A 15561-nucleotide genomic window follows, 5' to 3' on the forward strand; every position below is an offset into this window, starting at 1 on the left:
AAGGCTTTCTCCACATTACTGGTTTATCTGATGAAAGAATAAAAGCACAAAATCACTGGAACACACCATAAAACCACTATTTAGCATGAATTATTTTGGTTTTCTGGGCATTTTAGAGGCTACTGAAAGCTGATTTGGCTTAAACTTAGCAATTTTCCTCATCATCCGCTTGTAAATGAGACTGTTCAACATTTTTGACATGTGACAATCCTTTATTGATCAAGGTGTTTTAGCCACACATGGTAAAAATGTTAACATTTTTTGAGAATTATTTACTTTCTGGGTCTAAAGATTGGAACAAGATGAAATTTTATTTGATTGTTTAAATTTCCACAGTCTTGTAGGATTTATTTTTTTATGTTTTATTAACAGTCTTTCTCTTCCACTCTGCAGCACTTAGTGAGTGAGTGGATGGGTGTGGAGAAGCAGGAGCGTGTGAGTCGGACCCCGGAGCCGGTACCGGAGCGTCCGTTGAGGATCAGCAGTGACCCGGAGGTTCTGGCCACTCAGCTGAACTCCCTGCCCGGTCTGTCTTGCAGCCCCCACGTTTACAGCACGCCCAAGCACTATGTCCGCTTCTCCTCACCATTCCTGGCCAACCGCAGCCCTAGTGCCCCCGGGGTGCCCACGGGCCGCCGCCGCTCCAGAGAGCTTCCAGAAACACCCCCCACTTCTGGATCCTGTAAAAAGGTGAGCGTCCACCTGTGCAGATTATGCCAATATCAGTTGTTATGCTACATTTGGTATTAATATCTGCTAATGTACAAAATGAGAGGAGAAAATGCTCTCTTACTTGGTCATAGAATGTACTTCTAAATCACTCTTTAGGGGTATTAATAAACACATGTTAATGAGTCTCTGTTGTCTGTATATACAGTAGCTGTTTTTATCTGAACATTGTTCTTTTCTCTGTACAGCGTTGGCTAAAGCAGGCGTTAGAAGAAGAGGGCTCTGTGAGTCCAGGGAGCCGTACCGCTCTTCTAATGCAGAGTGAGGGTCCGCTCAGCCCGTCCATTAATGGAGAGTTGGACAGCCCACTCCCGTTCAATGGAAACTGCCCTCTATCAGGTGTGTATACTTTTGTAATACTTTTAATTTTATTATTCTGTTTAAAATCTCATAATTATTGGAGCAAAATAGCTTGGAAAGTTTTTACACTTGTATTAAAGAAGGTTCTTAGTTGCTGTTTTGGAGATACAAGATTTTTGCATGACTGCGACAATAAACACTTACTGACAAAAAAAAAAGGATGCACTCTGCTTTGCGCTTTGGTAGTGTACCTCTTGGTGAGAGATCATAGCTTGCTACATACTCAGAAACATTCTGCCCAGGTAACAATGTTTGAGAGAGTCCGCACCACTGAACTGACCGCAATCTAGTCCTTCCATCAACCACCATTATTGACTTTGTTTACAGTGCTGTCATAATGCTGACATGCTCTTGAATTATATCTAATTTTAAATTAATATATTTAATGAATGAATGAATATAAATAAGAATACAGTTCTGATATAGGCAGAGGATTATTGTATTTTTGTTACTGGAAATATTTATGTAGGATTCCTATTACACAGTAGTCTAGTTATCTTCAGTGTAATTGATACATCTATTCTCTATGAACCTCTGTGTTGCAGAGCTGCCCACACCGCTGAAAAAGAGGCGTTTGTGTCCGCTGGACGCGTGCATGTCTGAATCGTCCACCCCATACACCTCGCCATGTGCGACCCCGACACGGGCAGAGCCCTCGGACACGCCAGGGACGCCTCAGCTGCTGAACACCCCGCCCCGGCTCCGCCCTGACGACGCCAGCACAGAACCTTCTACACCCACACACACCAACATCAACACGTTACACACCGCGCCACAGGAGGTAAGAAAACGCACGGCAACAGACATGAATTACCATACTAGTACTGTGTTCCAAGACATGTGGCATGTCAGTGTAGCTTTAAGAACATTCATATTCCAAGTATTTACCGGCATTGTGTCATATTTAATGTTATTTCTGAAAAAAATAATAAATGTTTGTCAAAGCTGGTGTCTATATTATCATTTACATAAAAAATATTTATTGTGTGTGTATGTGTCAGGGTTCGTACGATCATGAAAACCTGGAAAAGTCATGGACTTTAAAAACAACAATTTTAATTAATTAACAACAATTATATTAATAAAATAACAATTTCCAGGCCTGGATAATTTTTGGAAAAATAAAAATACCCAGACAGTTTTGGTAAAGTCATCTACAATCTACAAATGTGTGTTTTCATTTATCGACTGAGAAAAGCTAATTTGAGCTAACAAATACATCAACTTGGTTAGTTATTAATATAGCCCTACACAGTGGAGCTATCAGGATCTGACATGCATCTTATTGTGTTTGAAGATTGTCAACATTGCTTAGAAATGTTTTTTTTTTCTTTTTTTTTTATCGTTATAGTTTTTTGGTTTTGTTGTCCATGTCTGAACTGATGTTTTTAAGGATCATGAAAATGTGCCCTGAGAACATGAAAAAGTCATAAGAAAATCATGGAAATATTTTGCTTAAAAAGTGTATTAACCCTGATGTGTGTGTGTGTCCACAGAGCGAGTCATCGCTAGACAGCTCACCAGAGGGCAGTCGAAGACCCAGCACACATGAGGTCAGTTTACTTACACCTCCTGAGATCTGAAAGTGTTTATCATTAAGAAAATGGTTGCAAATATAGTTGCATCCAAACTATATATCAGTATTTAGACTGATAGGGGTAACATTTATTGAGCTACACAAACAGATGTAGTGCATGATGCATGTGTAATGTGTAATGCTGCAACATGCCAGACGTCTCAGGTTCCTAATGGAGTCCTGTGATAATCCATCTCATGCAGCTCCAATACTTCAGGGTGGAGTGTTGATTGAGCGTCCTGTATCATTCCAAACATTTTCAATCAGGTATATATCTGAAAATGCAGCTGGACATGGTGTAGTATCTGTAGTGATATTAAAACTGGTTGCAGGAACACAATGTTGCGCTGTTAAAGTGCATGTAATCAAGACCGAAGGCAAAAGTCCATGACAGTCTGTCACGACTACACACCAAGTTTTAATCCATTCGATTACTGCTGATTCCTGCTTGATGAAATTATTTGTGGAATTATTGTGGTGCACTATGTAGTAATAGCAATAGGATATATTTACACCACTATAAAGTTATCAGCAGCTGATCTTTTCTATTCCTCTCCGTCAGGCCGAGCGTCCTCCCTCGCTGTTGGCCTCCCCAAGCGTGCGGTCGCAGGTTTCTGAAAACCTCACCCAAGAACCAAGGACAATTCCTGCAGGCTCTCAAAGCCCGGACCCCTCGCTCCCGGAGCCGCAGGACGCCGCAGGAGACGAGGGCATGGAGCCTGAAAGCAGCACAGAGACCCCCACAACCTCCGAGCCCCCTGCCTCGTCGTTCCTCCCCTGGATGAAGAGCCCAGAGCGTGGCGGCCTATCCTTCTCTCCCGTTAACTCCAACCTGCGGGACCTCACGCCGTCCCACACGCTGGAGATCGGGGCGTTCAGGCCTGAGGCTGCAGCGGCAGGGGGCTTCAGTGAGGGAGCGCCATATTACCCCTGCAGTGAGGAGGGGGGTGGCATGGCCTTCACACGATCGCTTAGCGTTGATGGAACAGAGGGTGGGGGAACCTCTCAGAACCCACCACAGAAGAAAAAGGTGAGATGCTTCTCCTTAAGACATTTTATTTCAACACAGTCACATGAAAAGCTCATGTCTCCAAAACTGCAACTTAAAAGCAGAAGAAAGAAAGCCTTCTTAACTTCCAGTGGAACTCAATGTAAAATGAGAAATTTTTAAGTCAGTTTGAAGCATTTCTATTTGTCCATTCATCATAAAATTCTTCATAAAATTCTTCAATATAAAAAACAACTGCATAACTGAGCATTAGACATTTTTAATCTCAATAAATAAGGATTTAGATCATTTAATGCATATAACATTAGCAGTTTTAACATCGGAAGTGTAGTACTTAAACAAAACATACGTTGTGAAATACTTCTGCAAAAAGAATTTTTTTTCTAATGAAAAACGTGAAAAGATTGAATAGCCTTTTTTGAGTAATGTTCTAATCCATATGGCAAGAATTAATCAACTAGTAAAGGAAAAAACTTTTAAGAAATGAAGGCCAGTCAATACGTAACATTTCAGTGCAGTCACAAAGACCTTTAAAACACATGATGAAACTGGCTCTCATTAGGACTCCCACAAAAAAGGAAGATCAAGAGTTACCTCTGTTGTACAGGATAAATTCATCATTGTAGAAATGTTATGTTGTAAAAGTCAGAAGAATTCTAACCCTCTCTCTGTATCCGCTGTGCTGCAGGTGTCTCTGCTGGAGTACAGGAAGCGGCAGCGGGAAGCCCGGCGCAGCGGCGGCTCCAAGGCGGAGTGTAGTTCTCCTGTTTCCACAGTGCCCCCGGTGGACGTTTTCCCTATTGCTGTAGAACCAGCCCCCGAGGCCACGCCCCCTGCAGCTCTGCTGCCTCCCCGGACCCCCCAGCCTAGTGACGACCCTGATGCCCCCCCACAGGGGGAGAGAGAGGGGGGCGAAGGACAGTGGTATGTTCCCTCTGCTGAAAACTTCTATCATATACAGTATATAATTTATCTGAAAATGGTAATTTGTTAGTTTTGTTAGTTTTTATTAAATTAATTAAAACTTTAGAAAAAAAAATTAAACCGCTGTTCAGATAATAGTTAACATTTGTCTTGTTTTGTTCTCAGGACCTCTTCAACATCGGTGGAGCAGGCCAGGGAGCGCGGGTACCACAGGGCATTATTGCTGAGTGACCATCGCAAAGACACAGGTTAGAGACGACACACAGTGTGCTTAATACAATGTTTTTTTTTTTTTTGTTTTTTTTTTCAGGAGCTTTAATTATGTTTATTGTATTTATTTATTTTTTTAAATATCTATTTTTTTTTTTTTATTCAGATGGTAGCGAGTCGGAAACTGGTGAAGCTCCAGTGAGGGAATGCCCGTCACCCAAAAGCTGCAAGAGTCCCTCAGCACACACAGTAAGAGATAATACACATACATATATTATCCTTACATCACAAATATATCAGTGACATTGACAACAATATTAGTACAATATTAGTAACAAATAGTAATAATCGATTGGTTCAAATATTTGCTCAAAAGCATAATTACAAATAGAAATAGAAATGAATAGAAATCCAGATTATTAGACAAATGGCAAACGGGCTGTTAAATGTTAGAAAGATAATATTATATTATGTTATATACTTGTATATAATTATGCATAATAAATGTAACTGTTGGGCAGGATAGATAATTATCATTAGGAACAGGAACAGAAAGTTCACTGATTATCCCTGTACTTTTTACAACCTAAAGGGTAAAGAAATGGATGTATCAAAGTATATAGAAAAACTGTGCAAATGGCCAACAATTATATCATTGCTGACTTAGCAAATACATTTTAATCATAGACTGTATATAAAGATGGACGCCGTGTCGCCGTTCCCATTCATTCAATGAAAATGAAGCCAAAATCTTCCGCCATTTTGCCGATTCAGAGACCAGAGTCTGCGCAGTAGAGACCAGAGGAGGGAGAAAGGCTGTGGAGAGACCGCCTACTCATTTGAATAACCCCGCCCCTGAGGGCTGAGCGGAGCTGGCGGTCTGTTATTGGTCCCGCCCATAAGCAGCCCTTTTACCATAACCACACCTTTTTTGAATAGAGCCGAATAAAGTTTTAAAAACCGAATTCTGTGGGGATATAAAAATTTGACAATATAAGCAGAGGTTACATTAGCTGTTGCATTTAAATAATGGAGGTAGAATTACAGTATATTAGAAAAAAACGTGATTGAAAGTTGTCTGTTTTGCCATTGAAACCTATGGGGATGGGTGGAGTTACACAGCTTTCTGCAGCCGAACAGCAGGGGGCGCCCGACCTGTGGTGGCTTCACTTTTAAGAGATGATGCTCTGTCCAGCTATACACAGTCTATGATTTTAATACTTTTTTTGTTTAACTAAGCAGTTGAGTTAATTAATCAATAATGCCATAAAAGCAGTCCCTAATTCTAATTCTGTTTTTTTCTTTTATCTTTCAGTTCTGTTCTCCAGGCTCCAGCGCGGCGCCCCCGCCATCCTTCCGCTCATCTAAAGAGGAGGACAGCGACCCTCAGTCTCGCCCCCCGGCCCAGCCCCAGCCTCCGTCCGTCCAGCAGCCTGCCTCCAAGCCTCCTGTCACCAAACCTGCCCCTCTGACCCCCAGCAAGCTCCACTGCAGCACTTCCGCCGCCCCCCAGGGTCACTACCCCACCCCCTCGCTGCTCTCTTCTCCGAAACCCCAGCCCCAGGGTTCTCCGTATCGTGGCCAGAGGGCGTTTCTGTCTCCACAGCCTCAAAACCAGCAGCCGCAGGCTTCACCTGGACCCGCAGCGTTCTCACAGTACAACCCACAGAACGCACCGCCTCCGCCCCCTCCACCGCCTCCGGCACCTCCTGCCACGGCCACCTACTTCCAGACGCAGCCTTCTCCAACCACAGCACCGTTCCCCGGGCTCAAAGCAGCCGTGACGACCCCGTTCCCACCTGGATCCCAGCCGCTCCTGCAGCCGCACCACACCATTCACTTTCAGAGTAATGCAGCTCCACCTCCTCCACCCCCACCACCTCCACCACACCCTCAACCAGGCCCCACCCTTCTGCATGTCAACCTCCAGCCTCCTCCTATACAGCAGCACCAGCTTCTTCTAAGCCCCGCCCCTCCTCCGCCTCCTCCCCCGCCCCCCCAAAGCCAGAGCACTCAACCTTCCATAGTGCAGCAACCCAACACCAGCACCTTGCTGTCAATCAAGCAAGCCCCGCCCCCACCACCCCTCCCACCTCCACCGCCGGCACCTTCTAGTGGCGCACCGCCGCACCCTTTTCAAAACATGGCTGCCTTCCAACCCACGCTAATCCACCAATCAGCAGCAGCCACCAATCCCTCAGTACCACCCTCCACCTATCAACAGACTGTGTTACCACCCCCTCCTCCACCGCCTCCTCAACAAACCCAGCCCCCTCAGTCCCCATCCAATCCCAACGCTCCACAGATTAACAGCGGCAACCGGGGGCCCCCTCCTCCTTCTTCGGCCGCCTTCCATAACGCTGGCTACATGGGAACGGGGTGGCACTGACCAAGCCCACTTTACTTGCCCTGGAGAGACTCACCTGGAGAGAACCAGGCAGTGTGGACACACGGTGTAAACATAGGCAATCTCGACGTTGGCTGTAAATATTATTTTCTATGAACCTTTAAACACGGCCGAATGAAAAACAGGAACGGGGCGGAGAAGAACCGGAACCAGAGAAACCCTTTCAACAAATAAACGAAAATAAATAAATAAAAAAAACTTTTAAAAATATGAAACAGAAAACTGTAAACAATCCAGAAAGAGAGACTTTCTGTAAACAAAGAAACTAGGTGGATATGATTGATTAGTGGTGCTTCATCACTTAGCCACACCCCCTTTCCCACAGGCCCCCCCACTCAGTTTCTTTCTCCTCGTCTACACTTCTGTTATTTGTCTGTTTTACCCCTCTTCTTCTTCCCTTCCTGTTTTTATTGTTTTCATTTCTCTGTTTTTTGCTTTCTATGGATCTCTTGTCCACACCCCTCTTTCTCTTTGTTTTTAGACCTTTATCATTATAATTTTTTTTTTGTTTGTTTTTGTCTGTATGATGGACATTCCATTTCCCATCCTTTAGCCCCCCTCAGCATTTATTTGTTTATCTAGTGGTTCATTTATAGCAGAAAGAAAAGCTTTTTTGTATAGAGAGAAAAAATACAGAATTATTATTTTTTTTAATCCTCCATGTAACGAGAAAAACAAAAGAAAATATCTGCACGGCTGCGGAAGTGTCCGGGAGAGCCCTTTGTATGGTAGGCCGTTTCAGTGCTCCAGAGTGTGCACTTGAGTGTGTGTGTGTGTGTGTGTGTGGCTGTGTTCAGATTGCAGGCAAATGGGATTTTATTTTCAGATCAGATCTGTTGAGAGGACTCTCCTCACTGTCATTTTAAGTGATCAGATCAGATTTGCTTGTCTAGACATCACAAATGTGGGTTTGGTGAGGTCGTTGTTTTTGTGTTGCAAGTGACACAAAAGAAAACACTTTGAATCCAGTTTGACTGTGTTCAGACTGCCAGCTCAAATCTGTATCCAGATTTATGTTTGACATTCTGGACAGTAAATCGAATGCAATTTACACAAGAATGTGGTTTAAATGTGCTTTCAGTCATGCACCCCCGGAGGGCACAGGAGGTGGGATTGGTTAAAAGGCTGGGGTTTGCTTAATTGACATTAGTTACACCATGGAAGGCTGAGCGCTCGATCTAGATCAATTCGGATTCAGGGTGGCAGTGTGAACACAGCCTTAGAGTGAAAGAACACAGAAGAAGGGTTTGTATGCACTTGTTTGTCTATATATATGTGTGTGTGTGTATAAGGCGAGGTAAGGTAAGCCAGGCTCGGTCGGCCCGTGCAGGGGGGATGTTCCTGTCGGCCGTAAGCGGTTTATTTTTGAATATCAATGGTTATTTGTAGAAAGTGTAATTTAATGTATAGGTGGTCTACTCGCGCTTTCTCCAGAAACAGGTGTAAATATGGGCTTCTTTTCTTTTCTACGCTTGTACAATTCGCTCCCATCCCATTTTTGGAATAAGGTTGTAAATATGAGCGGCTCTTGGCAAAAAAAGAAAAACAGACAGAGTAAAACAGCTGAATGTTTCTGTGACCGTAGCACTATTTTTATTTCCTTCTCTCTGAATTTATTCAATTTGTCTCTTTTATTTTTTATTATTCGTGTGTGTGTGTGCGCGTGTGTGTGTGAGTGCGAGTGTATGTGTGTGTGAAGAGCAGACGCTCACAGACACAGCACTGGTTGGATATTTTCATGGTTCATTATAATAAATCACTGTAATGACAGTTTTATACCACCTGGCCTGTTCCGAGTCTTTCTGTGTCTTTCTACCACATTCTGATCAGTTTACTTGCCTGAAAGTAAATGGAATCCATTATGAATTTGCGTCATGTATTTTTTAACGATGTAACAATTACAATTGTAGGTTTAATCTTAATACTGTATGAATCTGCAGTGTGTGTGTGTGTGTAGTTTTAAATCAAAGAGAGAATATGCAATATATGTTACAGGCTGGTTGTAATAATAGTGGAGTAAATGTAATCCAGAATAATTCTGCACTTACAAACCAATATTTCTATTAAGAGGCATCGTATTACTCCAGTTTAAATCTGAACTTTATATAGTTTTTGAAAACACATATATGTAGTTTTTAAAAGAGTAATTGCAGTAAATTTAATCAAGTAAAATTCTGTTTTGTGTTTAAGTTTTAAACCAGCATGAAACTGCAGTGTATATATGTTTTAGTAATTGCAGAATAAGTTTTGTTCACTTTGGATCTGAAATGCTCATAGATTTTACAGACTAATAGTAATATAGGAGGTTTTAACCAGTATGAATTTATAGTGTACTTTTTACAGGGTGATAAAATATTTGATGTATATATTTTTTTAAACCTTTATAAAATTCCTACTTATTCAGATTTACAGTAATGTTATGCACAGTAATTTTAATACATTATGAATCTGTAAAAAACATTACCTTGTCTGATCAATTACATCTGGGAAAGGGGGGGATACAAATGAGATTTTTTTTTTTTTACCAAACTATTATACATTTGAAACTCCCCAGTCAGATGTTCATCCAGCGGATGGTGCTGGTGAGCAGTATGCAGGTCCAGTACTGCAGTTCTTCCTGTTTGAAAGCGCTGCGCTGAGATCTCCATGCTGATGGACAGAGGTTTTTTTTCCTTCATGTTGTTGTTTTCCTCCCACTGCTTAATTTAAACTCATCCAAATAATATTCATTATGTTAGTTCTGACAATACCTTCATTATCGTCTCTTTAGAAAAAAAACCCTTTATTCCTTCATTTTTGAACAATTTTTTTATTCATCTGTTAAATGTGTGTATTTGTATAACATTATAGAATATTTACATTTTTTTCTTCATCTTCTATATACAGGATCATCAGACGAGACAGACACTCAACGTGTGAAGGTTTTCCCTTTCTTGACATTTTTTCAGGAATTAGTGTAAATAATAATAATTAATAACAGTGTTGTCTTAAAAGTCTAAAATTCAGCCCAGAGCAGCTTCAGTCTGCAGCACTGCTGGAACTGGCCGAGCTTTACCTGAGGAGGTCTCGTCATTCTAATCCAGTATGAATCTGTGTGACTGTAATAATTGGGATATGATTTTACCAGTATGAATTGCCAGTATGTGTAAGTGTATAAAAGTAAAAACGTATTTGTGTCCAGTATGAATCTGCAGTGTTTAGTTTTTTCAGTCTGACAGTAGTACATGCAGTGATTTTCATTCAGTATTAATTTGCAGTTTTGTGTCATTTTTACAGTTTCAAATAATTAGTGTGATTTGTAATCCAGCATAAATCTGCATTGTGTGTTTCAAAGCGTAGTAATTTGTGTTTTTTTTTTCTTTACAATTCAAAGTTATTTTCGTTATTTGAATCAGAAGACTGAAGAATGAATACTTGTGTGGGTTTAATCATGTCTGATTAATTTATGCATGAATCAGCAGTGTGCAATTTAAATCCAAAAAAACAACTAATTGCAGATTGATACTAATCCAATATAAATCTGCTCTATGTGCAGGTTTCATCTAGTATGAATCTGCTGTCTATGCAGATTTTACACAATAACGGTAATAACTGTTTGTTTAGTGATCCAGTATAAATCTGCAGAGTGTGTGTAGTTTTAATCCAGTATGAATCTGCATTGTATTTAGTGTTTATCTAGTATAACAAAAAGCTGTGATCCAGTATGAATCTGCTGTGTGTGTAGTTTTAATCCAGTATTAATTGCATTGTTTTTTTTTTAGTTTTTATCTAGTATAAACCAGCTGTGATCCAGTATGAACCTGCAGTGTGTGTAGTTTTATTTCAGTATGACTCTGCAGTGTGTGTGTGTGTGTGTGTGTGTGTGTGTAGTTTTAATCTAGCATGAGTCTGCAATGTGTGTAGGTTTAATTCAGTATAAATCTGCAATGTGTGCTTAGTTATAATCCAGCCTGAATCTGCATTCTAGCATGCATTATACCTGTGACCACACGGAAGCAGAGGGCATGCTGTAAAATGCATTTACACATTCAGTCTGTTATTATTATCCAGTATGAATCAGCCGTGTTCTCCCTCTGATCTAACTATTTACAGTGTATGAATTGGGCAGTCAGGACCTCCTCTTGTAGAACCGGTGAGGTTCCGGCGGTGCTCGGGGACAGAGGTGTGCAGGTGTTGGGGAGCACCTCGGCTGCTGTGGCGCTTCAGTACGTGTTTCGTACTCAGCTGGACTTGGTTAGACAGTGACGATACCGAGAGAACATTACAGCACCGGCTGGCACAGCATCAGTATGGCACACATGACTCTACTGTACTAACACTGTAAATACCACAGACAGAAATACAGGAACGCCAACAGGAACACACTGGTACCTGACAGGTAAACACGGTAAAGATTCTTCTACTGCAGGAAATACTGACTGTGGGTCCACTCAGCTTTTTTCACAATTGTTAAAATATAATAACTGTCTGTTTTTGACTCGTGTTTGCTTTCTTTAAGATCTATCTACACATACACTGCCTGATACATGTCTGGGACAAGTGTACAAATAATCAAAATCTTTAAAAATAATATCACAGGGTCTCAAAAATGAAGAAATGTCCATATACTTTAACTAATTAAAACCAAGAACAGTTTGTTTGATGATTATTCCGTTTTAGGGAAAAATGTTTTTATGCCATATAATTATTAAACATGGTGGCCATCTTGGATTTTATTTTTGTTTTGTTTATATATATATATATATATATATATATATATATATATATATATATATATATATATATATATTTTTTTTTTTTTCGGAAGGAAGGCATGTGACACATTAAACTGCTACCAATTTTTACCAGAAAAATAATGGTGTGCTTCATATTGATGTAAATGTATTTGTTACACAATATTTTGTATATGATACCAGAAAACTGACATACCATACAATACAAGATGGCCACCATGACAATAACATGTTCCCCCTCCCCCAAAGCTCATGTCTGAAATTAGCTCACTGTCTGCCAAACTGTTTTCAATTGATATGTTTTCTTATTTAAAACCCTACCTATCAGCCATAACATTAAAACCACCTGATTATTAGCACCAACCCACTAAGTGTTCTGTGGTATCTGTACCAAGAATAACATTACAGTAGATTCTTCAAGTCCTGTAATTTCTAAAGTGGCCAGAGAGACTGCAGTATCAATAATGATTCTAGGGTACCCGGGAACATATGTACATACCGTACATCAATGTTGTTTTCTTCAGCAGGTATGTAGTGTTTTTAATGTTATAGCTGATTATTGTACTGTGTACACTTTTTGTGCAAAAGTTTGCTGACACCAGCGTTTCTTCTGAAATCAGGGGTGTATTAATAGGGTTTTGCCCCTTTGCTGCAGTAAGGTCTGCTGGAATGATGATAGAGAGGATTTTCACCCAACCTCACAAAAAAAATAATTGATTCACTCACTTCACTTACAGGCGAAAAACTCTCCACAAGAGGGTGCTGTTATGTCTCCAGTGGTTGTTGGTGCTTCGTGTCATTGACACTGTGTGCCATGGAATTTTATAACATGTCATTTTTGCACTTTTATTTACTAATTAAGATTTTCTACTAGTCTGAATTAAAACACTGAATTTACTCATAAACTATTTGATAAAGATTTTCCATAAAGTGAATTTCTATTATAGATCTTAAAACCCCAAAAAATAATGGCTTATTTAAAAATAAATGTGCTGAAATAAAAAGTTCAATATATGATGAGGTGTCTGCAAACTTTTGACAGGCAGTGAATTTATATGCTGTTGCTTTCAGGCAAAAACCTTGTACCTCTTGACAGAACTTGACAGAGTTTTGGGTTTCTATTGATCCATTTAGCGTTAAAAATACATTTGAAGTCTTACTCCGCCTCTTTTTCAATTGTTACTAATCAATACATTATCACAGCACACTCAGAGGTAAGCACCAGATCCTCAGCTCTGATGCATCATCTAACAGACACCTGTACTGACCAGCACAGTGGGAGTAATGAGGGCAGAGAGTGCTACCTACTGTACCCACCCAGAGACAAACAGTATGACCAGCTGAAGTCTCTCAGACTCCGGCTGCTGCTGGCTATCCTCAGGCTACTCTTCATACCTGTCAAGTCTCCCGTTTTGGCCGGGAAACTACCGTATTTTACTCCTCTTTCCCGCCGTCCTCCCGTATTAGTATTTTCCCGTAAATTTCCCGTATTATATTAAATAAAATAAAAATAGGCCACAGGCGACAATGCACTGATCGCTGTGTGTCTCTTAACCAATCGTGGTGCCGGTTCAAGGAGAAAGTCCCGCCTTTCAGGAGAAACAGCCAATCAGCTTGCTGGTTTTGCGGAGCGCAGTTTATTGTGGGGAAGCCCCGAGTTCAGGCAGCTAGTCGGAGCAGCTGTCGTTAAAACTAATCTGGATATACGGAGATTTTTCTAAAAGAAAGGTAATTAACCATGTAAACTGTGATGAGATTGCTTCTGATAGCTGGTTAAAAAGACTCTTCTCTGAATCAAAACATAAATTAAACCCATTGTGTGTTTAATAAAATCCAACTTGTGACTCAGTTAGCTTAACTTTAGAATTAGCTAGATATTCAGGGTTTGAGAAAAATCTACATATTTATATATATATATATATATATATATATATATATATATATATATATATATATATATATATATATATAATGCCCTGCCCTGATGTGCCTGATCAGCCAATAACTATTTCATTTCCAAACTCTATTAGTTCAGGACTAGTTTTAGGGTTTATTATAATTTGTTAAAATCTCAAGTATTGTGGTATAATGTATTATTTAGAAGGGGTAGAGGAGATGGTTGAGCTGGAGAGAGAGAAAATGTGGAGAGGGCTGAAATTAACTGAACTGATCAGGAGTGGACTGAACGATAGAAAGAAGTATTAATGAAAGATTATTAATTGTGTAGCCCCTTAGGACTATTATTTACTTATGGAATATATCTGGTCCATGTCCTTTTTGTAAATGTGTGCATCCTTCAATTTCAATTTTAAATCTATTAAATATATATATATATATAATTTTTAGCCCTCGGTTGGGCTGTTGGGGCGGCGGAAAAAATCCCTTATTTTTAAGTCCAAAACTTGACAGGTATGACTCTTGCTGAACCACTCAGAGCCCATATTCTTTCATTTTATGACAGAAATGGAGGTACAATGTTTTGTCCCAGTGCTAACTACCTTGTACTTTACTTTGTATATTTTCTCTACATTATAAATCTGGTAGTTGTTCTTTATATTGTATATAATTTCATGATGAATAGACCACTAGAAATGCTCCAAAATACATTTATAATAATATAATTTTTTATGTCCTTTCAAATTCAAAAATGTTTTTTTTTTGGAGATACAAGGTTTTTGTCCTAAACATACACACATAAATATTTTCATTTTTTCCCTGTTGTTTTTAAGATCAGTATGTCTCAGAGCCAGATCAAGCAGGTTGAGTCCTGCAGAACATCATCACAATGTTTTTCTTCTTATTAAGAGCCATTACTCAGATCTGAACAAAAGTATTGGCACCCTTCTGTGGTGGTAAAGACTGCAGAAGCTGTGGGGTGCAGGGGAGAGTCTAGTAGTCCAGAAGTCCAAGCTACAGCCGTCCACACTACAGTTTGTTTCAGGTTTGGTTTAGAGTTTAGAGTGCAAAGTGGTCCAAAAACATTTAGTGTATTTCAGCTCAGAGCTAATATTAAGTAAATGTTTTGCGTGTGTGTGTGTGTGTGTGTGTGTAACAAAGAGAAATATAAAAACAGATGTGATGGGTGTGAATAGTGTAATTTAAGATGTACGTTGATGAAATAATGGTCACACGACCCTGTTTTCATTCCTCCATTCTGCGCTGAAACCAGTGGATGAAGGGTTAAATCCATATTCTTCCTCAGTAGAAGGTGGGCAGTGGTCAGTGTGGGCAGAAAATGGGCACCATTAACCTTTTCTTTCCTTTCTCATTCCTCACTTCCTTCATTTGCTCCAAAATCCATTGGACACTCCAAACACCCACGCATAGGATGATAAGCTGGATCACTTAACGTTAAATCGGGTTCCTTTACTGGGCAGAATCAACCTGGGAAAAGATGGAGAAATAAAGGAATTACACTTCTAATCAATTATTAGATACAGTATGTTCTAACATTAAATAATACGATCTACAAAGCTTTTGTTGGAATAACTGAGAAGTCTTTCTACTAGATATTTAAACAGGATCAAGATGCCAAAAAACCTAAACCTGAAGCCTGTGTGTTGCCACAGCCGCTTAGAAAGCTAGATAGATCTTATGTAGGTGCTTCCTTAAT

General features: G+C 40.0%; 2 protein-coding genes across 5 annotated transcripts in view; one reads left to right on the plus strand and one right to left on the minus strand.

Annotated features, from left to right (window-relative positions):
* The window catches only part of kmt2e (lysine (K)-specific methyltransferase 2E), a 44186-nt gene extending 35190 nt beyond the window's left edge, over positions 1–8996 (plus strand). For all 4 annotated transcript variants that reach the window (XM_007232710.4, XM_007232711.4, XM_007232712.4 and 1 more), the window contains 9 exons: positions 394–690; positions 918–1068; positions 1635–1870; positions 2586–2642; positions 3228–3695; positions 4363–4598; positions 4764–4846; positions 4975–5057; positions 6124–8996. In XM_007232710.4, coding sequence (XP_007232772.3) covers positions 394–690; positions 918–1068; positions 1635–1870; positions 2586–2642; positions 3228–3695; positions 4363–4598; positions 4764–4846; positions 4975–5057; positions 6124–7197 — 2685 coding nt within the window. In that variant the 3' untranslated portion in view covers positions 7198–8996. The remainder of the gene's footprint in view (positions 1–393; positions 691–917; positions 1069–1634; positions 1871–2585; positions 2643–3227; positions 3696–4362; positions 4599–4763; positions 4847–4974; positions 5058–6123) is intronic.
* A 3007-nt stretch (positions 8997–12003) lies between these two features.
* lhfpl3 (LHFPL tetraspan subfamily member 3) overlaps positions 12004–15561 on the minus strand; it is a 50979-nt gene continuing 47421 nt past the window's right edge. Inside the window, exon 4 of the mRNA XM_007232709.4 lies at positions 12004–15332. Coding sequence (XP_007232771.1) covers positions 15328–15332 — 5 coding nt within the window. The 3' untranslated portion in view covers positions 12004–15327. The remainder of the gene's footprint in view (positions 15333–15561) is intronic.

Source organism: Astyanax mexicanus, chromosome 2 (genome assembly GCF_023375975.1).
Source record: "Astyanax mexicanus isolate ESR-SI-001 chromosome 2, AstMex3_surface, whole genome shotgun sequence".
In the NCBI taxonomy this organism is placed as follows: domain Eukaryota; kingdom Metazoa; phylum Chordata; class Actinopteri; order Characiformes; family Acestrorhamphidae; genus Astyanax; species Astyanax mexicanus.